Genomic DNA, 26638 nt, shown 5'->3' with positions numbered 1-26638 from the left:
TATTTATGCGGGTAACAAAAATCGGAACTAATTGTACTGTACTAATTATGCGATTCTGGCGATACCGCCACCCGTAAAGATAATTTTTTAATTTGTCGTCCTGTCAGCGGTTAGTGCAATAATTACTATCTACCTACATACACTTCGCTCATTATCACTGCTGCGGTGTTGAGTGTCGGTGTTGAATTTCTGAATTCTTTGTCCCATCTTTTTGGTTCAGTGATGACAAAAATAAGAAGAAAAGCATTATCGCTCCAAGAAAACGTAACCATATTAAAAGTTTACGATGAAAAAATCACAATTATTTCACGTTTAACACGATTTCCCGTATAATACGCTTTTTTGGCTGGGTCCCCTCAGAATCGTTTTAAGCGGGTTCTACTGTAATTATATAAGAAACTAAGACTAAACATTAAAGCTAGCTAATGTCTAAAATAGGCCCTTGAGGCGTTGTACCAAGGATACTGGCGACATTTCCTCGCTGTATCGCAATGGTGATATGTTGTGCGAGGAAGTCGCCAGCTCTTCGGTAACCAGTCACCTTAACCAGACGCTTCGCGATTTTTGTGAACAACTAAAACAACTTGTTCGCGCTGGGGCTAGAGTTTCTACGCCAAAAGGTACAAAAAATATTCTTTGCCATGACTTCTGTATTTATTACGTGTCAAAATTTAGGCACTTTCTGCCGCTGCGCTCTTGGCTTAGTATCTAAACACTCATGCGAACAAAAATATCTAAACACGCTTTTATGCTCATGATATTAGAGTCCTGATGAGATGTAACTGAACTCGACTGTACACAGTAATTAATTACTAATGGCTTGTATCTGATATTTTAAGGAAAAAAGATAATACGTTATTTATACGGTATGAAAAACCAAGAAATAAATTGTTAAATAATATAAATTTACCTACGTAGGACGATTAGGTAAATCATAATAAACGATCGGTCGTCATAATAGCGGTAACAATACCGGATTCCACAGGCCATTATGAGATGAGATGACACAGATAGAGGGACGTAATTTGGTAGTGGTTTACGTTACTATGAAATATGAATGATGTTTGAAACAGCTAACGGCCTAGGCAAGGTCACAATGTCACAATCGCTACCACTTCGACAATGACGCTTGTCGAAAAGCCCATCAGAAGACACAGACACGTTAACAAGGTTAGGCATTATCAAAATTAAAATAACTCACCTGTCTTCTGTGGCACCAATAGCAGTTTGTTCCGGAGCAGGGACCCCAGTCAAACTCTCACTAGAATCGCTCGACGAACTCGAGCTCCGGGCCGTGCTCCTAGCACTGCGCCCCGTCCAATCCCCAGTCACATCACTATCGCCCGGTGACGGCAGGCTCAAAGCCCGGTTCATGAGCAAAGCCCTACGACCAACTATCAAAGGACCCGACGCCCCATCACTACTCAAGTTAGCCGCTGTCACTTGCAACTGTATCGGAGCACTGGTCGGCCTCAAATTCACATGATGCTCCAGAAATAAGATCACAGGTAATGTTAACGGTTCATTTGATTCCTCAGTCGATATAGCCGGAAGCACAATCGGGTCTAGACGACGCATTGAACTCCGTAAGTTTTCATTCGTCGTGCCTGCACGTTCTAATGGGACTTCTCTATGATTTCCAGAAAGTTCCGTAAAGCTTTTAGACCGGCCAAGAGCAAGAGGTCTTTCAGGAATGTTAGTTGCTTCTTCGCGAGCGACAGTTGCAGTTATTACTTGAGCATTATCATCAATGGAACAGTGTGCGGAATGGCCAGCATCCCCTATGCATTCTTTAATCTTACAAATAAGGTCTCCTTCATCGCTATCATAATTCTTAGCTCCGTCGTCGAGGCATGCAAGCAGAGATTTGTCTAAAACTTCATCTAAGTCATTTAAAATATCCATAAATTGGCATAGCGCTGTAGCTTGGAACTCTTCGTCGTTTGTGATGTCTGTAGATTGTGATGTGAAGTTCGAGTCGGATTTGTAGCATTCTCTAATGGTTTTCTGTAGGTCTTCTCTTAAGTCTTCTTCGTCTGACTTGTCCAAGTCATCGCTTGATTGCTCGCTGCTGTAGTTGCTCTCGGTGATGCTGGAAGTGTTAGAGCCGCTGCTGCTTGGTAGAAGGTCTCGTTGCTCATAGCGGCCCTCATCTATATTGATCACTTCCATTTTTATAGCATGGCCTAAGTCATAACCGGCGCGTTTCGGCGTTAACCCTGAAACAAAGAGCTGGTTCAATAGAAGTTAGTCTAATGAGATATTCTGATCAGACCACATTCAACTTAAAATACCATACTTTTTGGTTGAACTATGCAAGAGAGTCACAGCACTCAGTATGATGACGAATGCAGTGTCAACATAAAGAAACAATTGGGAACCAAAAGATAAACTTTAAATTCCATTTATAAAACTGAATTCTTCTAATAAAGATGCACAAACAGCCTAAGCACATAGCTTTTATCACAACCTTCACACAATCCCACACACACACAACCTTCATTACAAATCCCAAATAAGTACGCACAGTATTTAGTGGAGACGATCTTCCACAGTTTGTACATGTCGATCTGTTTGCATCAGAAACATATCTACATATGAACTAAGCCTCTAATAGGCACAATTAGTACTGGGAGAGGTGGTTGTTAGCATGGCCATGGCAGTTTGAGATATGTAGCTCTGTATAGTGATGAACGACTAGGTAAAACAAAGACTCCTTATGTTTGGTTTTTGTAGTTTTAATGTTCCATAAAACCATGATTTTTTTTTTGAGATACATGAACATATTTTGAGGTACATTCAACCAATTAGAATCCTAGGCCACTCTAGAACCCTTTCGTATTGACACCTGCTTTTACTGTAAAAGGAACTGTATTTACCGACTGTAAAGATGTGTGTGACATCTGCTATACAAAGCTATCTTATACAAAACTGTATAGTGATTGGTACTACGTAGTAATTGCTCGTTTCTAACAAATCAGAAAGAAACAAGCAATAACTACAAAATTAAAATTTTAAAAAATCTCCCGACCACCGTTGACCGATTTTCATAAAACATGGCTAAGAACACTCTCGAATAATACAGCTTTAAAAAAAAAACTAAATAAAAATCGGATCATCCGTTCGGGAGACAGATACAAACAGACAGACAGACACATCCAACTTATAACACCCTGTCGTTTTTGCGTGGGGAGTTAAAAAGAAAGTCTATAAGTGGCCAATTAGTATATAGTAGCCAATCACTACACCAGTCACCCTAAAGGACAAACAAAGAGCAACCTGACTACTCTGAAAAAAAAAACTAAAAGGACAAAAGACAGTGTATTGAGGACATTGAGGTGACAGGAACTACTATGGACATAGCAGTCTCTATTATGTATCCATCTTTGCAATTAGTCACACTTGCCATGTGATAATAATCTGTTGCTCATAAGTCTTACTGGACATTCTAGCGTAAACCTTATTATGTATCTTGTTTTATCACTGACAATAGTCTTCAAAAGAAAAACATTAAAAAAAACCGCCCTTAAAAAAATAACTGCTTTAGAAAACACGGAGAAACTAAAAAGCAAAAAATAATATGATGATTAGATTCCCTGCCTAAACCTAAATATCTAAACATACATACATACATACAATCACGCCTGTATCCCATAAAGGGGTAGGCAGAACACATGAAACTACTAAAGTTTCAGTGCCACTCTTGGCAAATAAGGGGTTGAAAGAAAACGAAACTGTGACATTGTAGTGACAGGTTGCCGGCCACTCGCCTACGCCACAATTTAACCCATATCCCATAGTCGCCTTCTACAACACCCACGGAAAGAAAGGGGGTGGTGAAATTCTTAACCCGTCACCACACAGGCCACCATATCTAAACATCCAAATTATAAAATAGTCAATTATTTTTGTAGTTGGTACCAGCCCTGTTCCTCATCTGAATATGCGTACAGAAGTGAAAGAATGATCTTTTAATTCCTAACCATTGAGGATTTGACCTTCCATCATCAGCTCAGCCACATAAAATCACTACCATCTGGTGTAAATACTGGTGTACCTTTGAAAAATACACTAAAAATATTACATGTGCCTATAGACAGATACATTTATTGGTACTACTAATCATACACTGTCAAACACTGTTACAATTATGTAAAAGACACATAACATTTGAAGAGTTCCCTCGATTTCTCCAAGATCCCATCATCAGACCCTGACTTGGTGCCAACGGGACCATATCAGGGTTATACCAGTACAATTAAAATTTTGAAAATTGGTTTACAATTATTGGGAGCTATTGAGTAACGTACAGTCAACCAATTGGAACCCTAGGGTTGCCACTGTAGAACTATGTCATAGTGATGTTATAAATCAGATTGTAAGAAATCTCTTACTATAAAGTCTATAAAACTCCCGTGAGACTCATACATATTTAAAAAAAATATATTTTAAGGTCCTCGAAATTGGACCGAAACATGTCGAACGCTATATCGACTTAATACGTGAGTAACCTGCTTATTTTTTTTTTTTATCTCTTACTGCTTGTCATTTTGACATGGTTGTAGAGTGGCCTAGGGTTCCAATTGGTTGGCTGTACATACAAAAAAATTCAGTTGACTTGAAAACCTCCTCCTTTTTTGAAGTTGGTTAAAAATTCAGAGCTTGTCATTTATTTAGTGTAGCTTTTGCCCGTGGCTTCAATCACGTTAGAAAGAGACAAAAAGTAGCCTATGTCACTCTCCGTCCCTTCAACTATCTCCACTTAAAAAATCACGTCAATTCGTCGCTCCGTTTTGCCGTGAAAGACGGATAAACAAACAGACACACACATTTTCCCATTTATAATTATCAGTATGGATTTAACTAAAACAACTTTGCAGAAGCAAACTACCCTAAATTCAAATGGGTCAAGCAGCAAACATAAATTTATAGCATGTTCCATTTATTCATGATCCAACTTGAAGTGATAATCTATATCTAACAGTGGCGGGGCGTCGATACAACTCGATTCCCAACGGGTTCCCTAAAATTATCTAATATCTGTAGAAGTCCATACAAAACAGATTCCGAAAACCCCTCCGGCTTTACCAACGAAAATTTTCACGCCCCACCACTGATATCTAAATATCCTTTTATTAGCAGCTGTAGTTCAAATAAACAATCAATGAAGTTGTGACTAGGGTATGCAAACCGGTTAACCGGTTAACCGAAAAACCGGTTAACCGAGACTTTTTAGCCTCTTTTAAAAACCGGTTTTCAAAGTCTGTAACCGGTTAATAACCGAAACTATATTTATTTCCCAAAATGACCAAATTTAGGCATAAAAAAGGGTCAAAAGTACGTAATTCTTCAATGTTTTGTAACAATAATGATTTATTTATTACTTTTCATTGACAACATTACGCACCTGCACTGAATTTCTTAAAGAAGTCATAGTATAATCATGATTTTATAATCTAACTAAACGTGAAGATTAAACAACAGTCCCGAGTCCACTCAAATATACATTTTATACAGTATAGTCCGGTTAGTATTACGACTCCGCATATACCTAACGTCCAACCGCTTACAATAACCGAATAACGGAAGCACAGGTATTTGTTTGGTTTTCATATTATGTGATAAATATCTTATACTTTTAAACGAGCAATTCTTGTATATTTATTTATATATACCGACGATCTCGGAAACCGTTCTAACGATTTCGCTGAAATTTGTTATGTGGGAGTTTTCGGGGGTGAAAAATCGATCTAGCGTAGCCTTAGATCCCGGAAAACGCGAAGTAAACGTAAAATATGGTCGTTAATTTCGCCGCGCGCGCATCGATTCCGCTTAACTCAGTCGTACGAGGTCGGTCTAATGTACGCAGATAGATCGTAGGTGTCAGGGTTTCGAATCCCGGCCAGAAATTAAGTTTTTGTCTTTTTTTTTTGTTTTTGTATTTATAAGTTTTTATCTAAAGACGTGATATATTAAAATAGAACCGAGCGAAGCTCGGTCGCCCAGATATTGTGAAATTATGAAAGTACATCCGTTTATTACGACTCCGGTTTTAACAACCAACCGCTTTTTACGACCTAATTTTACGCAAAATCCGTCCGTCAAGTCCGGTAACAACGACGACAACGTTTTTACTAGTAAATTAAGGAAACAACGCTATTTCCACCCCAAGCACGGCCCCTTGTTTTGCCTACAAGTAGCAAGATGAGATTGTGGCCATGTGACTTTTTGGAGCATTGGTTTTAATAATTTTAACAATTGGTTCGCCTCGGGTCTAATCTTATAAGCTAAATAGAATCCACTTTTTATTTTTCGATTGCGTATAAACTAGTTTTACTTAATAAAAAAATCGATTGTCATATTAATTACGTAAATCGAGGTTCAAGGAATGCGGCTATTTATTATTACGAAATACGACAGTAATTTGTCGGTGATGAGCAAGCACGCATACTAAAAAATGACATATCTTTAAACCGAAATGAAATTCGTTTTGTACGACGTCCAGTGAGTACGACGTAATATCAGCGGTCCCTTGGGCGTCGTTATATCCGGACTCTACTGTATATGTGTCGCTTAACTTCAAACCTGGGTAAATCCAATCTGCTTTAAGGTTGAATATATAAAAAATATAATATTATGATCTGAAAGATAATTAACCTTATAACAGAATGGATTTACCCAGTTTTGAAGTTAAGCGACACATATTTCAAATTATATTTTTAAAATAAAGGGAAAATGTAGATCTTGGTTTTCTTACGTTAATTCCTTGTATTACAAGTGTCTCCGCGTCTCTGGGAGCTGTAGACCTCCGCGACATGCTTAGAAAACGCACAACTGACAAATATTTAGTTCTTAAAGTGATTATCACAGTAAAGTCACGACAGTTTTAAGCGCCATATACGCTATGGGCACTCAAGTCCTTTATGGCAACTTCTGCATTTTACAAAATTTCCAAAAACTGGATTAAAATGATCTTCATCGTGCAAGTAATACCTGCTACGATATCATAAACAACAGAATTCTTGAAGGTAATGGTAATATTATTGCGTAGTACGGTAATTTACTAAAAATCCGCAAAACCGGTTAAAAACCGGTTAACCGGTTTTGAAGGTATAGGTTCGATTATTAACCGGTTTTTAAAGTTAACCGGTTTTTGCAAACCCTAGTTGTGACTCACATTACTTTTATGTGAATTCACCCAAATCCAATTGTAATAAATCTGTCATTTTTACACCTTTAAAGCCAATACTTTGAACATAGTTTCCTGTATTTTTGTTTAGTTTTAAAATTAAGTAAACAAATTAAAAGCACGTGGAAAGTACTGGCTTGAGTGAGACTTGAACTCACAACCTCTGGATCAATTAGATCAGACATTTGTGCTTGTCCAAAAGTTGAAATTCAACTTTATTTTCTATTATTATTAATTTAAATTTTCCTGCATATTTGCACTGTACTCTAAGCCGCTAGACAGATTATAAGTTCTTTGACTATTCTTGCTGTTGCAACATCTCACAACTGAACACACATTGCCTAAAAAATGTGGTTATTTTTTTTTTGTGGTTATTGCAACAAACGTAAGGATTATTAGTGATTTTATGTTTAAAATGCAAATAAAAATACTTACTACAAACAAGTTTCAAGAAATGCCGTTATTCAAAACTTGCAATGTTAAGTAGGTATTATTATAAATAAAACTTTATGATTTTTTTACCAACTAAAAGATGTTAAAAGCTAATTAAAATATAAAATTGCGAAAATAAAAATTGAGTTACCGAGCGACTAAATTTCAATTGCACATAACAGTGAAGTAACGAAAAGATAACAGTTTCGTAACGCCGTCGTTACTGCAAGAAACAAAAGATAAGCCCAGCTACCCATGCGTTCAAAGATAATAAAACAAAACATTACGCAGCTATCCTCATTGTCTACGAGAATATGTTTAATTTACTTGTTTTGATTAGCAGTAACCTAATTTTTACACAAATATACGGCAAAAAACAATTGGAAACAGTGAACTGGTTACGATCTAACAAAAACTCATTAACTCACTAATATTGGACACTTGGGACATAGTACCCACATCAAGCAATTATTTATTTAAAAGTATAAGAAACGTAATTACCAGAGTATCCTTTTTAGCACTTGTTTCTTGATGTTTAACGACATTTACCCACGAAGCAGTATTTTTTATTTATAACACAACACTTAATCAGAATAGAAGCTTTTAAAACACTTATAGCATAAATGGTGAATTAATTTGTTTTGAAATTTTGTGATGATTTTGACTTTACACCTGTTTCTTAGCGAAGAAGCATTCAATGAAATAAAATTAAAGCACAGCACACAGTGTCACATTTACTTCGACATTTTCTCCTGACTGAGATGAGTGAATGAGTAATTGCTGATTGATACTAGCTGACCATGACGAATGAAATGAACGTGACTCAAATACTGATCGAACGAATAAAAGAATATAATGAACGAATACAACGAAACATGTTTGAGTACTGGGGTAAAACGCTCAGTAGCTTAAAGGACTATTTTGATACCTTATAAAATATTTGAAATTATAGTTTTATTTTTATTATAATAAAAAGTTTATTTCAATAACTTACTATATAAATAAATGTTTGAGCTTGTCATTCATTGAGGTTATCAATATTTCATTAAACTTTAAAAATTCGTTTCGTGGCAAAGTGACAATAGGATTTCAAAGCAAATATATGGTGCATTCCACTTCGCAAATACGACTTAATATCACGCTCATGTAATTAACATTTTCTTGTAAATAACTTCATACGGAATATAATATCATCATCATCATCCTTGCGTTATCCCGGCATTTGCCATGGCTGATACTGGCCTGGGGTCCGCTTTGGCAACTAATTCCAAGATTTGGCGTAGGCACTAGTTTTTACGAAAGCGACTGCCATCTGACCTTCCAACCCGAAGGGTAAACTAGACCTTATTGGAATTAGTCCGGTTTCCTCACGATATTTTCCTTCACCAAAAAGCGACGGAATATAAATATCATGTCCTAGCTAATTAGTTATAGGTTTTCATGAGAATTTACAATACAAGGCTAATTTATACTGTAGGGCCATATGATACAGTGATTTGCGAGGCAATAGCCGGGTACATGCTGATCGAACAGCCTCCCGAGGCAAATATGTGCAAAACTATTCTGAACGGTTGTCTGAGGGCTGAGCAATTGACCGGGTGAGGCAAACGTGCGCTCACGAGCAAGGAAGTTTTGTGCGCAAGACATTAGCCGCCTTTACACAGTCGCTCTATCGCGCGTTCACGGAACGTACAGCATAGTGGGCGGTTAAGCCTGTGCGATTGCGTGTTGTTAGTTTTTGACGAAGACAGATTGAATAGATTAATGGTGTAACAGCCACGTGAATTATCGAATGGTGCAGTTTTTGATACGTGGGTATAGAATGCAAAATAGACTAAGTGAACATAACTATGTACTTAAAATAGCGGATTAGGAAAGCAAAAATATCAACCCAATTATGATTTTTTTTGGATCTCTATGAAAGAATTCCCGTTGACTCTATTCGCTTTATTAACACTTACTGACACTAACGAATGACAGAAATTAAAACTTCGAATTTTGCGGTATAACAGATTTAATTTTTAATTAGAGATCGCGCACACGGGCAACTTTTGGCGGCGACTTTTTTGTCGCTCACATCATCGGTCTATGGGCTAGTATGAAAGTGCGCACACGAAGCGACGCAATTTTTCATACAAATATGCAAGTCGCCGAGCAACTTTGTTGCCCGTCGGCGCGCACCCTTAGTCATTCACTTTAAATGTCAATGGAACGCACCTCGAGGGGTCAAAGTATCTTATCACAAAAATGCGATAATATGTGAACTATTCTGGTTTTGTTCTACCAGAAACAGACTTTACATTATTGTAATAGAGTTCAGGATTCATTTAAATGGGTCATATCTTTTAAGATAAATTTTATGTAAATGTTTTTTGACTACTGGCGATAAGTTACAAGTAATTTTACATTCAAATCAGCCAGTCGCTTGCCTCATTGTTGTTTTGCTCAATTATATTACTTTTCTAAAGAATAATCATGCTTATCCTGAAAGGGACTAGTTTGATCAGCGTCAAAATATGTGCGCCGCGAAAGGTTCGTGTTTACTTAAATATTTTGTGTGTCAGACGATCAGTCAGTCTTGCATGAGCAGCTCAGCTAACTGGTTAAGTTAGCGAAATCAAGTTATTCGACCGGGTAACGAAAGGTGGTTTCCGCTTTACATCACTTTAACCCTCGTTTTTTTTGTTACGTGTCTAATAAGAATCGTTTGTTTTTGCAGTTTCTGCAGGCCATGGCGCCGTATTCGTCGAAAGTGTCTCTGAATGAAGTGGTGATAGCTTCAGCGGTGAGGACTCCTATAGGGTCCTTCCGCGGCAGTCTGGCGAGCTTGTCGGCGTCGGAACTGGGAGCCGTGGCCGTGAAGTCCGCGATCGAGCGAGCCGGCATTCCCAAGGAGGAAGTCAAAGAGGTTAATTTATTTTACCTACTTTCCAATTTACAGTTAATTAAATCCCATACCTATTTACAGTTATATGACATACTTGGATTTTTATGGGTGTGCACTGTTATTGCTAGTAACTTGTTTTATCTTACTATTTTAGATTATCACTTATGATAACAGTATTAAGATTTGTGGAAATAATAAAAAAGTGATTCTAGATAGGATGTTGGGGGATAATTGTGTCGCTTAACTTCAAACTTGGGTAAATCCATTCTGCTATAAGGTTGATTATCCTTCAGATCATATTACATTTTTTATATATTCAACCTTAAAGCAGAATTGATTTACCCAAGTTTGAAGTTAAGGTTGATTATGTATAAAAATGTTTATAATCTAAAAAAGAATCAACCTATAAACTAAAATAGATACCATACACTAAAAAAAAGCGATCAAGCCCACTGGTGGTGAAGCCGGGAATCGAACCCGGGTCAACCTTATAGCATAATGGGTTTACCCGAGTTTGAAGTTAAGAGACACAATTAGGATATAAGTTTAAAAATGTATAATATTGACAAAGTTCTTAAATGTTTCTTACATTTAAAGTTAAGTAAAGTAAAATTTATTTATTGTATTGTATTTTGAATTATGATAATTAATTTGAATTGCCAGTTGGGTGGGCACCCCGGTTCAGCTCCTGTTTTTGAACTAGTGCTTGGTGCACATCCTACTTCTTATATGAAAAATGTACTTGCATTCAATTCCCCTAATCGCAATGTCATACCAGAATATATCACTAAGCACCAGGACCCGGGTTCAAATCCTGGTGAATGGATGTAACTGTTCCTAATTTCTGAATGTTTTGTGTATGAGAACATGGTTCATGTGGGGCTTGACACATGAATAGACCAAAGACAGATTGGAATAATCCTAAATGTTTCTTTCTAAAGAATAAGGAACTCCAAAAACATCACCCATTTATTTATTCATATCGCAAAAATAAGAAATTACTTAAAACTAAGATGTGCAACAGAAATAAAGAAGTTTAAGCATGGTGCAAATGCAATCACTCCGCTCAACTACATGCAATGTTAAGTCATACAAATTTTGGTGTAGATATTAAAATATGATTTCCATTTAAGTACCTATGTCACACCAAATGAGAGTTCTTGGAGCCCTCTCGTGTCACCAATTTTAATTTTTCGTAGGAAAAAGTTAACTCTTTAAATATGTGTGACATGACCCCTCTCCCTGTTGCTGTGTTGTAATAAAGGAATGATCCCAAAGTAGCATAATATTAGGAATGCCTAGATGGATTTTCCAATATCTTATTTCAACTTGTCAAGTCCACATTTTTTTTTTTTAATTAGCCTCTTTTGTGTCCCACTGCTGGGCAAAGGCCTCCCCTAGCTTTCTCCACTCGACCCTGTTGTCGGCATTTTCCCACCATTTTGGGTAGAATACGTCCAGGTCTGAACCCCGGCCTGCCCCGTCTATGGTGTTTCGCGGGTCCCGGTCTCGGCCCGGCGGGTCTCGGCCCGGCGGGGGCCGGTAGACATGTCCAGCCCAGTCCCGCTTTAGCTTAGCGGTCTTGACGCCCACATCTACAACTCCAGTTCTGGAGCATAGTTTCGTAGTCCACAAATATAATTAAGTAAAACTAATAATAAATATAAGTGAGTAATATAATAAAAACAATGCATTTAACACAAAATATACATGATAATTACTGACAAGTAAAAAATGCTAATTGATTAATTAATATTTTTGCATAAATAACTTTAAACCATTGGCATTTAAATATTCTCAGCTGATTTCATTAGATCATCATATTCATCATGCATTACGGCCCTTATTTTATAATTGTTCATGAAAAATTAAGGATATGAAATTAGTATATGTAGGTATATAAGTATAGTTAAATACCTAATCATGCTATTTTAATTCAAATCACCTGAGACCTAGCAATATTATATTAACAAGCAAAATATTTGTAAAACTTTGATAGTACCTAATAAAGTAATAATACCACATTTTCTTTTGAAGTCTGTATCAAATAAATAGGTATAGCTTGTGCCATCTGATCTGCGTCATAATAACGAAACAATTGACAGCCGATATAACATATGGATCAGTAGTAGTAACGTGTGTTCGTGGAACAAATGCATACTGATAAAGTCCCTTCAGAAATTACACAAACTTGAACCCTATCACTTTAATATATAATTCATAATGACATGACATGTATAATCTTGTTTGAATAAAGAATGCAAAATAAATTATTGTAGGTAATAGTTATTTGTTATACAAGAGTGCAAAGTTGTATTTTAACGCCGAGTGTGGAATTGAAAAACGAGCAAGCGAAAGGACTCTATAGTTGAACCACGAGCGAAGCGAGTGGTTCGAGAATTGAATCCTGAGCTTGCGAGTTTTTCAATACACGAGAAGTAAAATACATTTGCACTCGTGTGTAACACAAAACTTTTCCCCTCACTATAGCGAGGAAAGTACAACGCAAAAAACGCGTTTATCACTGCTTCCAGTAGTTCCACAGGTGGTAAAACATCTTCATCACTAGATTAACCCACTTTTATCAATTTTAAAGCAGAAAATTTGCCTCTATTCAAGGTCAAATTACTTTATCCACTAGTGGGTAAAGTAATTTGACCTTGAATAAAGTCAAATTAACAGCTGTAAAATTGATATAAGTAGGTGAATCTAGTAATAAAGATGATTTACCACCTGTGGAACTACTGGAAGCAGTGATAAACGCATTTATTGCGTTGTAGTTTCCTCATTATAGTGAGAGGAAAAGTTTTGTGTTACACTCGGGTGCAAATGTACATTTTACTTTTCGTGTGTTAAAAAACTCGCAAGTTCAGGATTCTATTCTCGAACCACTCGCTTCGCTCGTGGTTCAACTATAGAATCCTTTCACTTGCTCGTTTTTCAATTCCACACTCGGCGTTAAAATACAACTTTGCCCCCTTGTATAACAAATAACTATTAACACAGAATATATAATAGTACAAGTACAGAAGGCTCACTCCTTTGAAGTTCACAAAACGCCGCCATTCTAAATTATTACCTACATCAACAAACGGACCGCACGCGTGCAGACGACATTGAATTCTATTGCGCCGCGCGAAGGTCGTCGCCACTGAATGGGCCGCGAACTCGCGGCCGCCGGCATGTACTTGTAGCGCGGTGAAAGGATCGCGGAGTGAGCCGCCCCTGCTATTAACTACAATTTTATTATTTTAACGCTTACAATCAATTGTTTCTGTTCCAGGTATACATTGGTAATGTCTGCTCGGCCAACCTTGGACAGGCTCCCGCCAGACAAGCAGTCATCTTCGCCGGTCTGCCAAAGAGCACGATCTGCACCACTGTCAACAAAGTATGCTCCTCCGGCATGAAATCCATCATGCTAGCGGCCCAAGGCCTCCAGACCGGAGCTCAAGACGTCATGGTCGCCGGAGGCATGGAATCCATGTCAAACGTACCCTTCTACTTGAAGCGAGGAGAAACCTCATACGGTGGAATGCAACTAGTCGATGGTATCGTCCATGATGGACTCACTGATGTATACAACAAATTCCATATGGGCAACTGCGCAGAAAACACAGCCAAGAAAATGAACATTTCAAGGCAAGATCAAGATGATTACGCTATTTCAAGTTATAAGAGGAGTGCTTCCGCTTGGGAAGCAAAGGCATTCGCTGATGAACTAGTCCCGGTCCCCGTGCCACAAAAGAGAGGCGCAGCGCCTGTCATTTTTGCAGAAGATGAAGAATATAAAAGAGTTAACTTTGAAAAGTTTAACAAGTTATCAACGGTGTTCCAGAAAGAAAACGGTACAGTTACGGCCGGTAACGCGTCTACACTAAACGACGGCGCCGCAGCTCTAGTTTTGATGACCAGGGAAGCAGCGGAGAGATTAAAAGTGACACCCATTGCGCGTGTAGTCGGCTTCGCCGATGGTGAATGCGATCCTATCGATTTCCCTATTGCACCCGCAGTCGCTATACCTAAACTATTAGAGAAGACTGGCGTTAAGAAAGACGATGTGGCGCTATGGGAGATAAATGAAGCTTTCAGTGTAGTCGCTGTTGCGAATAAGAAGATGCTCGATATTGATGCTTCTAAGATCAATGTCCACGGAGGAGCAGTGAGTCTCGGTCATCCTATTGGCATGTCGGGCGCGCGTATCGTAGTCCACTTATGTCATGCTCTGAAGAAGGGAGAAAAAGGAGTGGCCGCCATTTGCAATGGTGGAGGCGGCGCGTCGTCTATTATGATCGAAAAATTGTAAGTTGCCGTAGTGTGAATCTTTTAATTTTTTTTATAGTATTGATATTGTATTCTCTTGTGCCTTTTACAAATAAGACAGCAAGGCATCGGCCTGCAGGGTTGTATTTTATATAAACGTTAGCTTTAAGACAGAATTGTTTTCAACAAATATGTTTCACTTGTGTAAATATGAAATAACTCAAATAGCAATCGTTAAATAGTAATTTATTATATTATATCATGAAAGACGTTATTAAATCATTTATTTGCTGTTTATTAATGAAATGTTTGATTCCGTTCTTGAGATATTGTAATTTGTTTGCAGATCTCAAGAAACAAGACCTCCCGTTATAACCTTTTATACGAAAAACCCTTGTCAGTTATGTGACATAGTAATGGAAGAACTAGAACCTTATAAGAACAGAATAGTTATAGAAAAAGTTGATATAACAGAGCAAGGCAATGTAAGATGGTTGAGGTTATACAGACACGATATTCCTGTGTTGTTTTTAAATGGACATTTTCTGTGTATGCATCGTTTGAACAAGCCCCTACTTGAGAGAAGATTGCAAATAATTGAACAAGAGTTAGCTAAGTAAACATTGACCTTATATAAGTGAAAAGCATGCAGTATTTAGTAGAATTAATTTGTAATGAAGATTCCAGAAAAAAATGTTTCTTTTTAACACCTATCCACTTAACGCCAACTGTAGAAATAAAATCTATGCTAGAGGAATTTAATTCTTGTGGAACAGTAATACAGTTAAATTTCTTTAGCTCTCAAATTAATATAGTATAAATAAAGACACAGCTCATATTATTATATTACATTAATAATTATACACTAGTGAGTGTTTTCCATGAGATTGTAATGATATGGGTCTACGGTATTATTAGATGCTTTACAGATGGAATCTTTGAATATTTTCCAACATATAATAAAGCATCGATTATATCGATGCGCATAATGAAATATACATGATGCTATGACGTCTCAGTACAGGAAGTTCTTTGTTATTTAACCAAAAAATAATTTTATCAGAGAAAAAGATATCGGGCGTAGCACGTTACGAGTAGTTCTATAAACTTTATCGTGTCGGTGCGTCCCTATCGCATTTACAAATAGTGCGAAAAGGATGGCCTGACGTTATATCATTTGCGACCATGCTTGCTTGCTTGTTTTAAGTGCAATGAGCACTTAAAACAAGCAAGACACAGCGGAAACCGCGCGTATCTTATTTTAATAGCATAGTACTAGACCGTTCACACCAAAGGTTCACACTACACCGCGCGGTTGTAGTGTGAACGTTCCAGTAGGTCTGAACTAGCACTAAAAGCTTAGGTATGTATGCTTTAGATAGATATATAAATAGAATACTCCGTATTGCCACACCTCAGCAAAAGATACAGTGGAGACAAAACAAATGATTATAGAGGCAAACAGGCGGTCTTATCGCTAGAGAGCGATCTCTACCAGACAACCTTTGGGTAGCGGAAATAAAAAACATAATCAAGATAGATGCTTATGGTTTGTATTTTGTTCTCGCCAAGTTCCAAAGACAGAACTGAATGTATAGGCCGAAGTATTTGTTTTATAAACTTTCTATTTCGCAATAACAGCTGTTTATAATATATAAAATACATTTTGGTTGGAATTCCCACCAGTAAACACTGGTAACAACTTAGTGGGAATATTTTTGAAATGGTTATGAAAATCGATTCCGATTTTCAATTCGCGAAAATGAAAATCAGAATCGATTTAATAATCTGCTGACCTCTTATATTCATCTCATCGTCTCCTAGCCGTTTTAGGCTACGGCGACTGCGTTTTACGGTTGAGAGCGTCGTTGGCGTGCTCTCAGGTGACTGAGGTAGCCAATTTTTGCTACGAATGTGACCACACTCGCGGCAGGTCAGCATCAGCACCCCTCAGACATAATTGTAAGTAATAGCCACAGGTGGTTTGGATTTTAGCTCATCGCGCTTAGCGTCGTTTTCTGTTATAGATATATTGAACAATAAAACAACGCAGTTAATTTATAAAACCTGTATAATTTATTTAATACAGGAAAAGTTAGGTAATTTGAAAAGGAAATTACAGGTAGTAAAATACATTCTGTCTGAGTATTTACAAAATGTCTCCTATCTAGATACTATTTCTATTGCTCAGTATATATATATGGAACAATTAGTATGAATAAACAAACATTCTATTATATGGATAAGTTTCAAAATGTCAGATTCCTGACCAAAAATATTATTAAGAACATAACCGCTACAAAATTAACACACATAGGGAACAAACAAGATACGATAACATCTAATCCATAGTGACAATTCATATGTACGTATTGTTTAAAAGGACTAGTAAAAAAAATTCCCCCCCCCCTCCCCATTATTTCCAATTAAAATATATTGTACATTTTATCTCTTAGATAATCGTGTCTTATTGTAATATGCCAAATTGTACATTTTTGTATTTCCATTTTGTTACCGTAACAAAGGTAGACTTTGAAAAGTCACGCGGAATTTTATCTCTTAGATAATCGTGTCTTATTGTAATATGCCAAAATGTACATTTTTGTATTTCCATTTTGTTACCATAACAAAGGTAGACTTTGAAAAGTCACGCGGAATGGAACAAATACAAGACCGTTTTTCTAGGGAGCTGTCGAGGTCCTTAACGGCCCGGCCACGACATTCGTCTAAGCGCGTCAGGAGCGGCAGCCATACGTGCGAATGAAAAGTCCCATCGCTGTGTCTCGCTCCAATGTATGGCCGCCGCTGTCGCGCTTAGACCAATGTTGTGGCCGGGTCGTAAATATATCTGAACATGCAATTTAATGTTCTGATTATAGGCATTCATTCAGATATTTACAGTTTTACACCATGACTGTTTTGATATCTGATGGAGACTGTATAGGTTAAACTATACTGCAAGTAACACGATACAATAAAAGTTCATTATTGATAAGAAAAACCTTATCTTATGGTGTGTTTACACATATATGTGTAAATTGGCAGATTCAAATCGAGACCTAACCCATAGAATTCAAACGTCATTAGGACGCACGAATGAGGAGGTACACTTACATTTTATCCCGCCAGGCGGCGCCTGTACAAGTGTCTAGGCATGTCACTGTCATTCATATGTGAGAGAGAGAAAAAACATATCATCTCGCTCTCACGTATGAAATTCTTTATCTGTGCAATGGACTAATAGGGTGGCGCCATCTGTCATAACCTTTGAGTGTGCCTCCTCATTATTGTGCTACATTAATTACATTATACAAAGTTTAAATCGATAATGTACTTTTAGTTTATACGTACAAAGTTAAATATAATAACACAAATAAAAAAAAAACATTGGAAGAAATGGAGGCACTCTGATATTTATATCTAAAAGAAAGGCTCAAAATTATCTTCTTCTACTTGTCGACTGTAATCTGTCAATTAGGGCACCACAGACTAAACTATGTGCTAACTTTTCAGTGTTGGATACTCTATGGCAGTTCCGACTCAATTATAATAAGCTCATTATAGTTGACTTTAGTTAACTGTAATAATTTCAAAAATAGAACTTCATACAATTTATATACTAATTTGCGATACCTGGCAAATTTTCCTGAATCTGAAACACATTTTTTTATCGGCGTTATTCGGCGTTATCGGCCAATCAGAGACGGTTATTACAAACAATTGGTTGCTAGGTAATTCGATGTTGATACAACGGTGAACGACTCTATTAACATTAATTTTAACTTGCATGAATGATGATATTTCCGTCCATTGATGATGAAGATGATGACTCGTAGAAAAAGTATTGTATACAATAGTGATATAATTAAGCTTTTCACTCTCGTACCGTACTATTAACATGGAACTCGACTGAAAAGCGTTGTATTATATCACGATTGTATAAAATACTATTAAAAAAACTCTTCTATGGTCAAGTTATGTAAAGATCTTTTTGAGCTTAACTTTATAATGCAGTAATTATGGAAAATTATATTACAATAAAAACACGAAACTTTTGATTGGCAGGTATGCATTAGATCATAAACGATACGAGAAGGTACAACTGCAAAAGACAAAATATAACTGAATAAACCATTTCCCTCAAATACAATAATAAATCAATTTATATTAAATGCATTTCTAGAAGTTTTAGATCCAACTAGTTAATAAGTTACAGAATTCTACACCGTGTTTCACTTAACACTAAAAACCTGAAAACAGTTTGTTCAGAATCGAGAGTAGAATCGATTGAGCTATATCTTGATGGGGGTAATATTTTTATTTAAATTAGTATTATTAGTTATTTTTTACGTGCCCATTCTATTGTACTCGTAATACAACATTGTGTATATCGCATTGCTAGAGGTTGTTTACCTTTTTTCTGTATTTAGGGGTATTAATACTGGCCGGTTACTTGGACGATTATTTTTTCCGCTACTAGTTTGACGTTGTTTGTCAGTTTAATCTTAACGTTTATCATAAGTCATAACAAATTGAACTCGTACCTAATTACAACCTTGTCATTTTGAATATTGAGTTTATTTGCTTACTGCGATTACCTGTCCAATTTGAAGTTTACTGTGACAAAGCTTTAAAGTGTTTTACAGTGACATCTTAGCTGTCTATTGGTAAACCTTATGTCGTTGCAGTAACGTACACAAATAAATAGTCTTATGGTTTATGATGGTAGTTAGCAATTATTTTATTGAGTGTAGAGCTAAAAGTCAAGTAGAGCTGTACAGAAAATTAAAAATTCAATTTAAAAAAAAGTAACGATCAGATTAAAAGATGAATACTCTAGATGAGTTTAAAAAACTAAAAATCAGTTGGGGTGTCTGAGGTTTTGAGTGATACCGGAAACACCGTGTATATATTAAGGGGCGCATGCGTTTGCGTCAGAGCCGGCGGCGTAGCTTTGTTTGACGTTCATAAGCGCATTGTAATATGCCTACTTGGAAAATAAATATTTCATTTCATGTCATCGCTGGCGCGAGTAGAAAATTTGCTCTAGTGTACAGCTGTGTATAGCCTTGTCCTGCCCAATGTGATTTCTAAGACATTTTTTTTATACCACGTCGGTGGCAAACAGGCATACGGCCCGCTTGATGGAAAGCGGTCACCGTAACCTATGCATAGCCAGCTACAGTACATGAAGTTGAAGCACGAAGTAAGATGTTGCAGCAGTAACAGACTATTACAAATTCAAACCAAATAAGGAAACAAATACAATGAAAAAAAGAGAAGCACTACAAGAAGGGGAAAACCCCATAACCAAATTAAACAAAAAGTTCAAAGGTTTAATATTAAGTAAGAAAGTGTTAAATGTAGAAAACATAATCCCACCAAAAGAGATAAAAGAGGAAGAAAGTGAAGATGAATTCATAAGCAACCTTTATCAGAATGTTTTATTCCACTCAAAAAATGTAAAAAGTGACAAAAACCAAAAGGATAGGATTGATGAGAACAAATACCTACAATTTCTGGAAAACAGTTTTAATATGTTCCCTCTGAAAAAAGTGATTTACAAGCTTATAAATGATGCTTGTGTACCAGCATATCCTTCGGTATTTCTTTTCCCCCTTCTTTATATAATAGTAAGTGATATTGACAATGAGATTGACACAAACTACAAAGTGTTGGTTTTAGACGAAATTAAGTTGAGAAAGTTATCTATTGAAGACAGTGAAATGGAAAAGAATGACATGTTTGGGACACTCGATAACCAATCTGAAAGGTTGTCCTGTGAATATAAGAAATTGGCTGCATACATCGGTTACAAGGAGATTCTCCAACAATCAATAAAGAGTGATTCAATCATACCTTGTGATAAACCTGGGAACATAAAAATGTTGAACACGATCATAAGTATGATGCCTTTAGAATTAAATAATCAGGATCACTTGTCTGTTTTTAAAGTGCTGGAAGATGAATTACGAATTATATCAGCCACCTTAGAAGATAAGAAATGGGCATATTTTTTTAGGAGGATAAGAGAAGGCATTCTTTAAGATTATTTAATTATGTACTTTAAAATCGGGTTTGTATAATTTACATGGTTGGTGTTTTTGTGTATTCTAATCATGGTCAACATTTATAGTGAGTGTGTTTTTCATCATTGTTGTAATATCACGACATACAACTTGCTTGCCATTGGGTTTGGGGTGCTTCATGGTTCTGGCATATTTTCTGGCACTTTTTCATTGCAATTGCCATGTAAACTAAGCTAGGCCCGTCTCTAAAATGCCACTCTTCGTTTCTCAGTTACTTTGCAGTTGCCATAATTGTTACTAAACTAAAAACGCTAGAATAGGGTAAACAGTAAGTTCAAGAATTACGAAGGAGATTTTTTTCTTAGAGTTAGAAATAGAGAAGACATTATTAAATACTAATAGGTAATAATGGAGCAAAAACTGCAACAGTATAGAGCTAACTTTATCTAAAATATGTAAACTGAAGTTTACGTTAGCAATAGCTTAGTAGTAAAAATCACAATTATACTAACTAGTAATAAGTACCAAAAAGGTCCTAGTTTCATAAAAATTACAAGTGGGTCATTGTAAATAAATCCGTTCCCCAACTTTTTGTACTTATTCTGTGATTTCTGTGTACCCTAAGAACGTGCATACATTACACCAAACATAGATGGCGCTACAAAATCCTTTTTTAGGGTTCCGTAGTCAACTAGGAACCCTTATAGTTTCGCCATGTCTGTCTGTCCGTCCGTCCGTCCGTCCGTCCGTCCGCGGATAATCTCAATAACCGTAAACACTAGAAAGCTGAAATTTGGTACTAATATGTATATCAATCACGCCAACAAAGTGCAAAAATAAAAAATAAAAAAAAATGTTTTATTAGGGTACCCCCCCTACATGTAAAGTGGGGGCGGATATTTATTTTCATTCCAACCCCAACGTGTGATATATTGTTGGATAGGTATTTAAAAATAAAGAAGGGTTTACTAAGATCGTTTTTTGATAATATTAATATTTTCGGAAATAATCGCTTCTAAAGGAAAAAAAAGTGCGTCCCCCCCCCCCCCCTCTAACTTTTGAACCCTATGTTCCAAAAATATGAAAAAAATGACAATAGTAGATCTTTATAAAAACTTTCTAGGAAAATTGCACAGAACTAAAAATTGTTTTGAACTTGATAGGTTCAGTAGTTTTTGAGAAAAATACGGAAAACTACGGAACCCTACACAGAAGCGTGGCCCGACACGCTCTTGGCCGGTTTTTTTTTAATAGCCTATAGTGTGTCCCACTGCTGGGCAAAGGCCTCCCCTGTTTTCCGCCACTCGTCACGGCTCTGTGCATGCTCTCGCCAGCCGCCACAAAATGAGTCCAGGTCTTTCCGCCATCTCATCTTTGGTCTACCTCGGCCTCTGGTAATTTGTGGCACCCATTCGGTCGCTACCTTGGCCCATCTCTCCGGATGCATCCGACAGACGTGTCCCGCCCAATCCCACTTCAGCTTGGCTGCCTTCACACCAACCATCGATTATTTTTAGACTGGCGTTAAGTGTCACTTTCGAGCCATAAATCTATGTCAAAAGTGACACTTAACGCCATCTTCAAGTATAATCGAAAGCTACATTTTTTGGTGGCGCCATCTATGTGTGGTGTAGTGTATGCGCGTTTTTAGGCGGTCGCATTTTAATGTATGGGATGGTATGATCTTCTTATATTTAATCTATGGTTTTATTTTATTTTTTACACAACCTTGAGTTTTTTTCGATAATCACAGGAGAAAACCGATATTTTTATGTTCCCTTCCGTTGCTCACATTAAACTTGATAGAAAATTCTTCTCGACAATCTCGACTCGTTTCTTGCTCAATTCAAAAGAATTAAAATTACATAAAAGTTGGGAATACGGATTTTGAAAAACAACTCGTCACTGCAAGCTTTGTGATGAAGGAATTAGCCGTAGCTTTATTATAATACTAGCTTTTTCCCGCGGCATCGCTCGCGTCAGAAAGAAACAAAAAATAGCCTAATGTCACTCTCCATCCCTTCAACTATCTCCACTTAAAAAATCACGACAATTCGTCGCTTCGTTTTGCCGTGAAAGACGGACAAACAAACAGACACACACACTTTCCCATTTATAATTATTAAAATATGTCAAAAATTCGAAGACTGGTTAAAGTCAAATCATCGAGTACATACCCTAATAGAGTAGAAATGTTATTTAATTTGTTCGAGAACAATTCCGCCAACTCGCAGCTACTCATATCCCCTCTCACTGCGCTCCCATTGGCTGATACAAGGTCAAGTGATAGGTGCTAGGGATGAGGTAGTGCGTAAGTAAGGTTTATCGATAACGATATTTTAACCCCTTACGCGCTTTATGCACCACCGTCTGTGCAAGCCCCAAAAGTCCGTAACATTACATGCACATACGGTGGAGCAAAAATCTGTTACATAAAACACGGTATACAAAAAGGAAAAACTATTTCTTGGAAGTCAAAATGGTATAATAATCAGATTATAATTATTTTAAGTAAAAATCATGAAATTTTCCAATCCCTAATTATGTATCTTCGATTTTTTCAAGTTGTGTTTTTTATTTCGATTTAAATAGCAATTTATTATTTTACAAATTACTTCAACGTGATATTTAAATTATTACATATATCAGATAGAGATTTTACGAAATCGTGTCACCTAAATATACCCAAAACATATCTAATTACACCTAAGAATTAGGTACCTAATACCATAGCTGGGCACCGTTAATCAAATAGTTAACTTCGATAATCGCTAATCCGTTACTAAAAAAGTTAACTTCGTTAATCGTTAAAGCGATACATTTCAACAAATTTAACGGAAGTTAAAGTTAATCGATAATCCGTTAATCGTGATAAAAAATAACTTTACTGTAGCCAGTTGCATCAGTTATCAACTATTAAGTTTTTGGGTAAGTTTATTATGTTACTGTAAAAGACCGAAGATCGCCAAAATCTCTTGAAAAATCCCAGCTGCAAAATGGTAAAAGCGAAATGTTAATAAATATTGTTCTCTTTGGACTTATACCGACGTTGTTTCGGTAAGTCCTAGGTTTTACCTTAGACCCGTAGGTATTGGGTCATTCATGCGGTCGTAGTCATGGTGGGTAGGTTCCTTGGATTGAGACACCTCTAATCGAAGTTGTGATCCACGGTAACTTGGTAGATAGCGCGGCCCGCCGAACTCTGGCTTGATGCGTCGGTTGCGCGATTTATGTGCCATGCGTCGTGCCTGATGATTTACATTAGGTTTCGCAGTTAGTGATGGGTGCAGTAGGACTAATAAACTTTAGCAGGTCTCGAACAAGTGATCCAAAGGCACCAATTGATATGTAGACTGTGAATTTTCGGGAAAATCCTAGGTTTCGCCGTACTCCGGGCTTTTACAGTAGCGGTCAGAGCAAGTTTTACTCGGCGCGTGCGGAACTAGATTAACGATTAACGGACTCGAAGAAATTTAACGGAAGTTAACGAATCCGTTAACATTTTTTAAAGTTAACTTAAAAGTTAATCCGTTAACCAAAATGTTAACTTCGTTAATTAACGATTAACGGATTAACGAGTTAATGCCCAGCTATGCATAATACAACAGTACATATAATCAATCAAGCTTAACATAATCGATAATATACAATTATTCGACATAAACCATTAATTCAATGCAAACATAAGTGCAAGATAGCTTTCTCGTTTGTTTATCTAAATAGAGTGTGATCATTATGTAGTAGGTACACACAATAATATTCCTTACTCATTACTTAAATATCGATACACCACTTGATGCTATAAATTAAGCATGTACAACACTAGTGCAGACTGGAAAGAGATGGTGTGATGTGAATTGAGTTACGTGGAAGCAAGAGATAACGACATACGTCTAGCCTGCGTCATCACCTTTCACTTTTGTTGTCCAGTTTAACTTGATCTCCGGACAAAATTTAATATAAAGTAGTTTATAATTTAAAATCGTAACTTACCGATGAAAAGTTATTCCTTATGTTTTAAAGTCAGATGTTTTGCTGTTTTTTCTACGAAACTGAATAGAAAAGCACGCCATTATAATAATAGTAAAACAAACTATAATTTATTTCGTAATTCGCAGAGACGTACGCACGGATCCAATACTGGTTTTGTACTGTTTTATTGAGAGCGAGCGCTAACATTTATAAGTGACAAATCACATATCCGTTGCGCAGACGGACAGCCCCATATTACCACTCTATTGGGATATGTCCTCGATGAGACAAATAAACAGAACATTCTAGAAACTGTAAAATAATAGTTGAACGTTTTAGCACTCTGTCATAGTAATTATTATTTAATATTTTAGTGCAACGGTACTAGTTACCTGTCAATACTTTGACAGTAGTCCCACTTATTCATGATATTGTATTGTAAATAAAGACACCAAGCATAAAGAAATTTGTACACTGTCCGGTCTATTCCCATCTCTTTTACACGCGCATTATGATCTCACTCGCTCAGTGTGTTCGGGTAATATAGTAGGTACAGTGTTAATTAATTCATTGATAATTTCGCCATGAACTTTTGCAGCTCACTGTACACGGAACTAAAGATGGGAATAGGGGTCCGTATACGTAATCTTCGTTCAGGTACGGTACGTTTTCTTTTTATAAATGAATTCAACTAAAATACAGGAGAAATAGTTTTACAAATAACAGAGTAACTCTGCTCTAGAAAAAACATAGGTCTCATTGCTTGTCTCAAGTCATCTTTCAAGTAAGAAGATACATTGAGCAATATTTTTTAGACCTAATATCAATTTAAGGTTTATATTGCCCAATTTAGAGAAATTAGACATTCACAACCACGTCTCTAAACGTACAAAGTTCGTTGTGTTGTGAACATAAGATTCTTGCATTCCTAACGCAATAAACATCAATTTTAATTATTTCATAATAACCAGAGACAGGATAACATAAACAAATGAAATAGTCATTTCTTTAAGCGTTACTAAAGTAAGGACCCTAAGCACGAAGAATTCCTGACACTGACCCATCATTATCGCATATGCATATCGTCACTACTTTAAAAAAATCTCGTATCTCATGTTTCTCCTCAAAGTTAAAACGCAGTAAGTCTATATGCCTTCCATACATACTTACTACAATTTTCTTTTCATTGATAGACGAAGATACAAGTTTTTTTAAAAATAGTGACGATATTTATATTGCTGTACCGCTGATGATGTCTACAGTGCGAGAACGAGATAGCAATATAATTGTGCAATAAAGATAGTAAACGGCGAGTGAAATATGCATGCTTAGCTTCCTTACCGTATTTTGTCCATATATTTAAAAAAAAACTAGATGGAATCAGACCAAGCTAAGTTGGCAGACGTTTTGGCACCCTACATGTCCAAGGGCTAATAAGTAATTGTCATAATTTAAAACCCGTTTGACGTTTAAAATACCGTTGTACGGGAAGGGCTGTCAAAATAGCTGTCAATTTCGCTTGGTATGACTAGAGAAAATATCTGGAAAAGAAATTAATATCATTGTCATTTTTGTATAAAAAAATCTTCCATACTCTAATTTAATTTTAATGACTCGCCCCTATAGGTAATTGTGTAACTAAAAAAAAAACACATAATCAAGGGTAAAATCCCATTTTTGAAAATCTTATGTTATATCTATTCAGATTTTAAAAATAAAATTTTAGTTTGGTATACTAACAATATTAAATACTTAGAAGTCAAGGTTCACGTATTTTTCGTGTTACTGTTTCGTTACCGTTATAAGGAAAAGGTAACACAATGGAAAAAGGGTCTACTCCTTCTCTTTTGGAATAAGAATAACTGG

At 36.5% G+C, this 26638-nt stretch overlaps 2 protein-coding genes across 4 annotated transcripts in view; one reads left to right on the top strand and one right to left on the bottom strand.

Moving 5' to 3' along the window:
- The window catches only part of LOC125229376 (sodium-dependent transporter bedraggled), a 51433-nt gene extending 43027 nt beyond the window's left edge, over positions 1–8406 (bottom strand). The window contains exons 1-2 of one of the 2 annotated variants that reach the window (XM_048134198.1): positions 8123–8406; positions 1202–2219 (exon numbers count right to left, since the gene is read on the bottom strand). In XM_048134198.1, coding sequence (XP_047990155.1) covers positions 1202–2172 — 971 coding nt within the window. In that variant the 5' untranslated portion in view covers positions 2173–2219; positions 8123–8406. The remainder of the gene's footprint in view (positions 1–1201; positions 2220–8122) is intronic. The other variant, XM_048134199.1, reaches the window with a different exon arrangement.
- A 1499-nt stretch (positions 8407–9905) lies between these two features.
- On the top strand, positions 9906–15072 carry LOC125229750 (acetyl-CoA acetyltransferase, mitochondrial). Of its 2 annotated transcripts, none has more exons than XM_048134682.1 (3): positions 9906–10153; positions 10341–10529; positions 13792–15072. In XM_048134682.1, exons 1-3 carry the CDS (start codon positions 10097–10099, stop codon positions 14812–14814), a joined length of 1269 nt encoding a protein of 422 aa, XP_047990639.1. In that variant the 5' UTR covers positions 9906–10096; the 3' UTR covers positions 14815–15072. The 2 variants fall into 2 exon arrangements, with proteins under 2 accessions (XP_047990639.1, XP_047990640.1); XM_048134683.1 differs by having other exon boundaries at positions 10124–10265.
- Positions 15073–26638: the final 11566 nt, after the last annotated feature.

This window comes from Leguminivora glycinivorella, chromosome 9 (genome assembly GCF_023078275.1).
Source record: "Leguminivora glycinivorella isolate SPB_JAAS2020 chromosome 9, LegGlyc_1.1, whole genome shotgun sequence".
NCBI lineage: Eukaryota > Metazoa > Arthropoda > Insecta > Lepidoptera > Tortricidae > Leguminivora > Leguminivora glycinivorella.
The sequence above is the reverse complement of the archived record's forward strand: the minus strand, read 5'-3'. Positions and strand labels throughout refer to the sequence as shown.

What these genes read in the sequence shown, in the direction of transcription:
- LOC125229750 (XM_048134682.1), top strand. Translation starts at nt 10,097, where the DNA reads ATGCTTATCCTGAAAGGGACTAGTTTGATCAGCGTCAAAATATGTGCG. An exon ending in AAATATGTGCGCCGCGAAAG is followed by an intron (nt 10,154 to 10,340) that starts GTTCGTGTTTAC and finishes TTGTTTTTGCAG; the next exon opens with TTTCTGCAGGCCATGGCGCC. An exon ending in CCAAGGAGGAAGTCAAAGAG is followed by an intron (nt 10,530 to 13,791) that starts GTTAATTTATTT and finishes TTTCTGTTCCAG; the next exon opens with GTATACATTGGTAATGTCTG.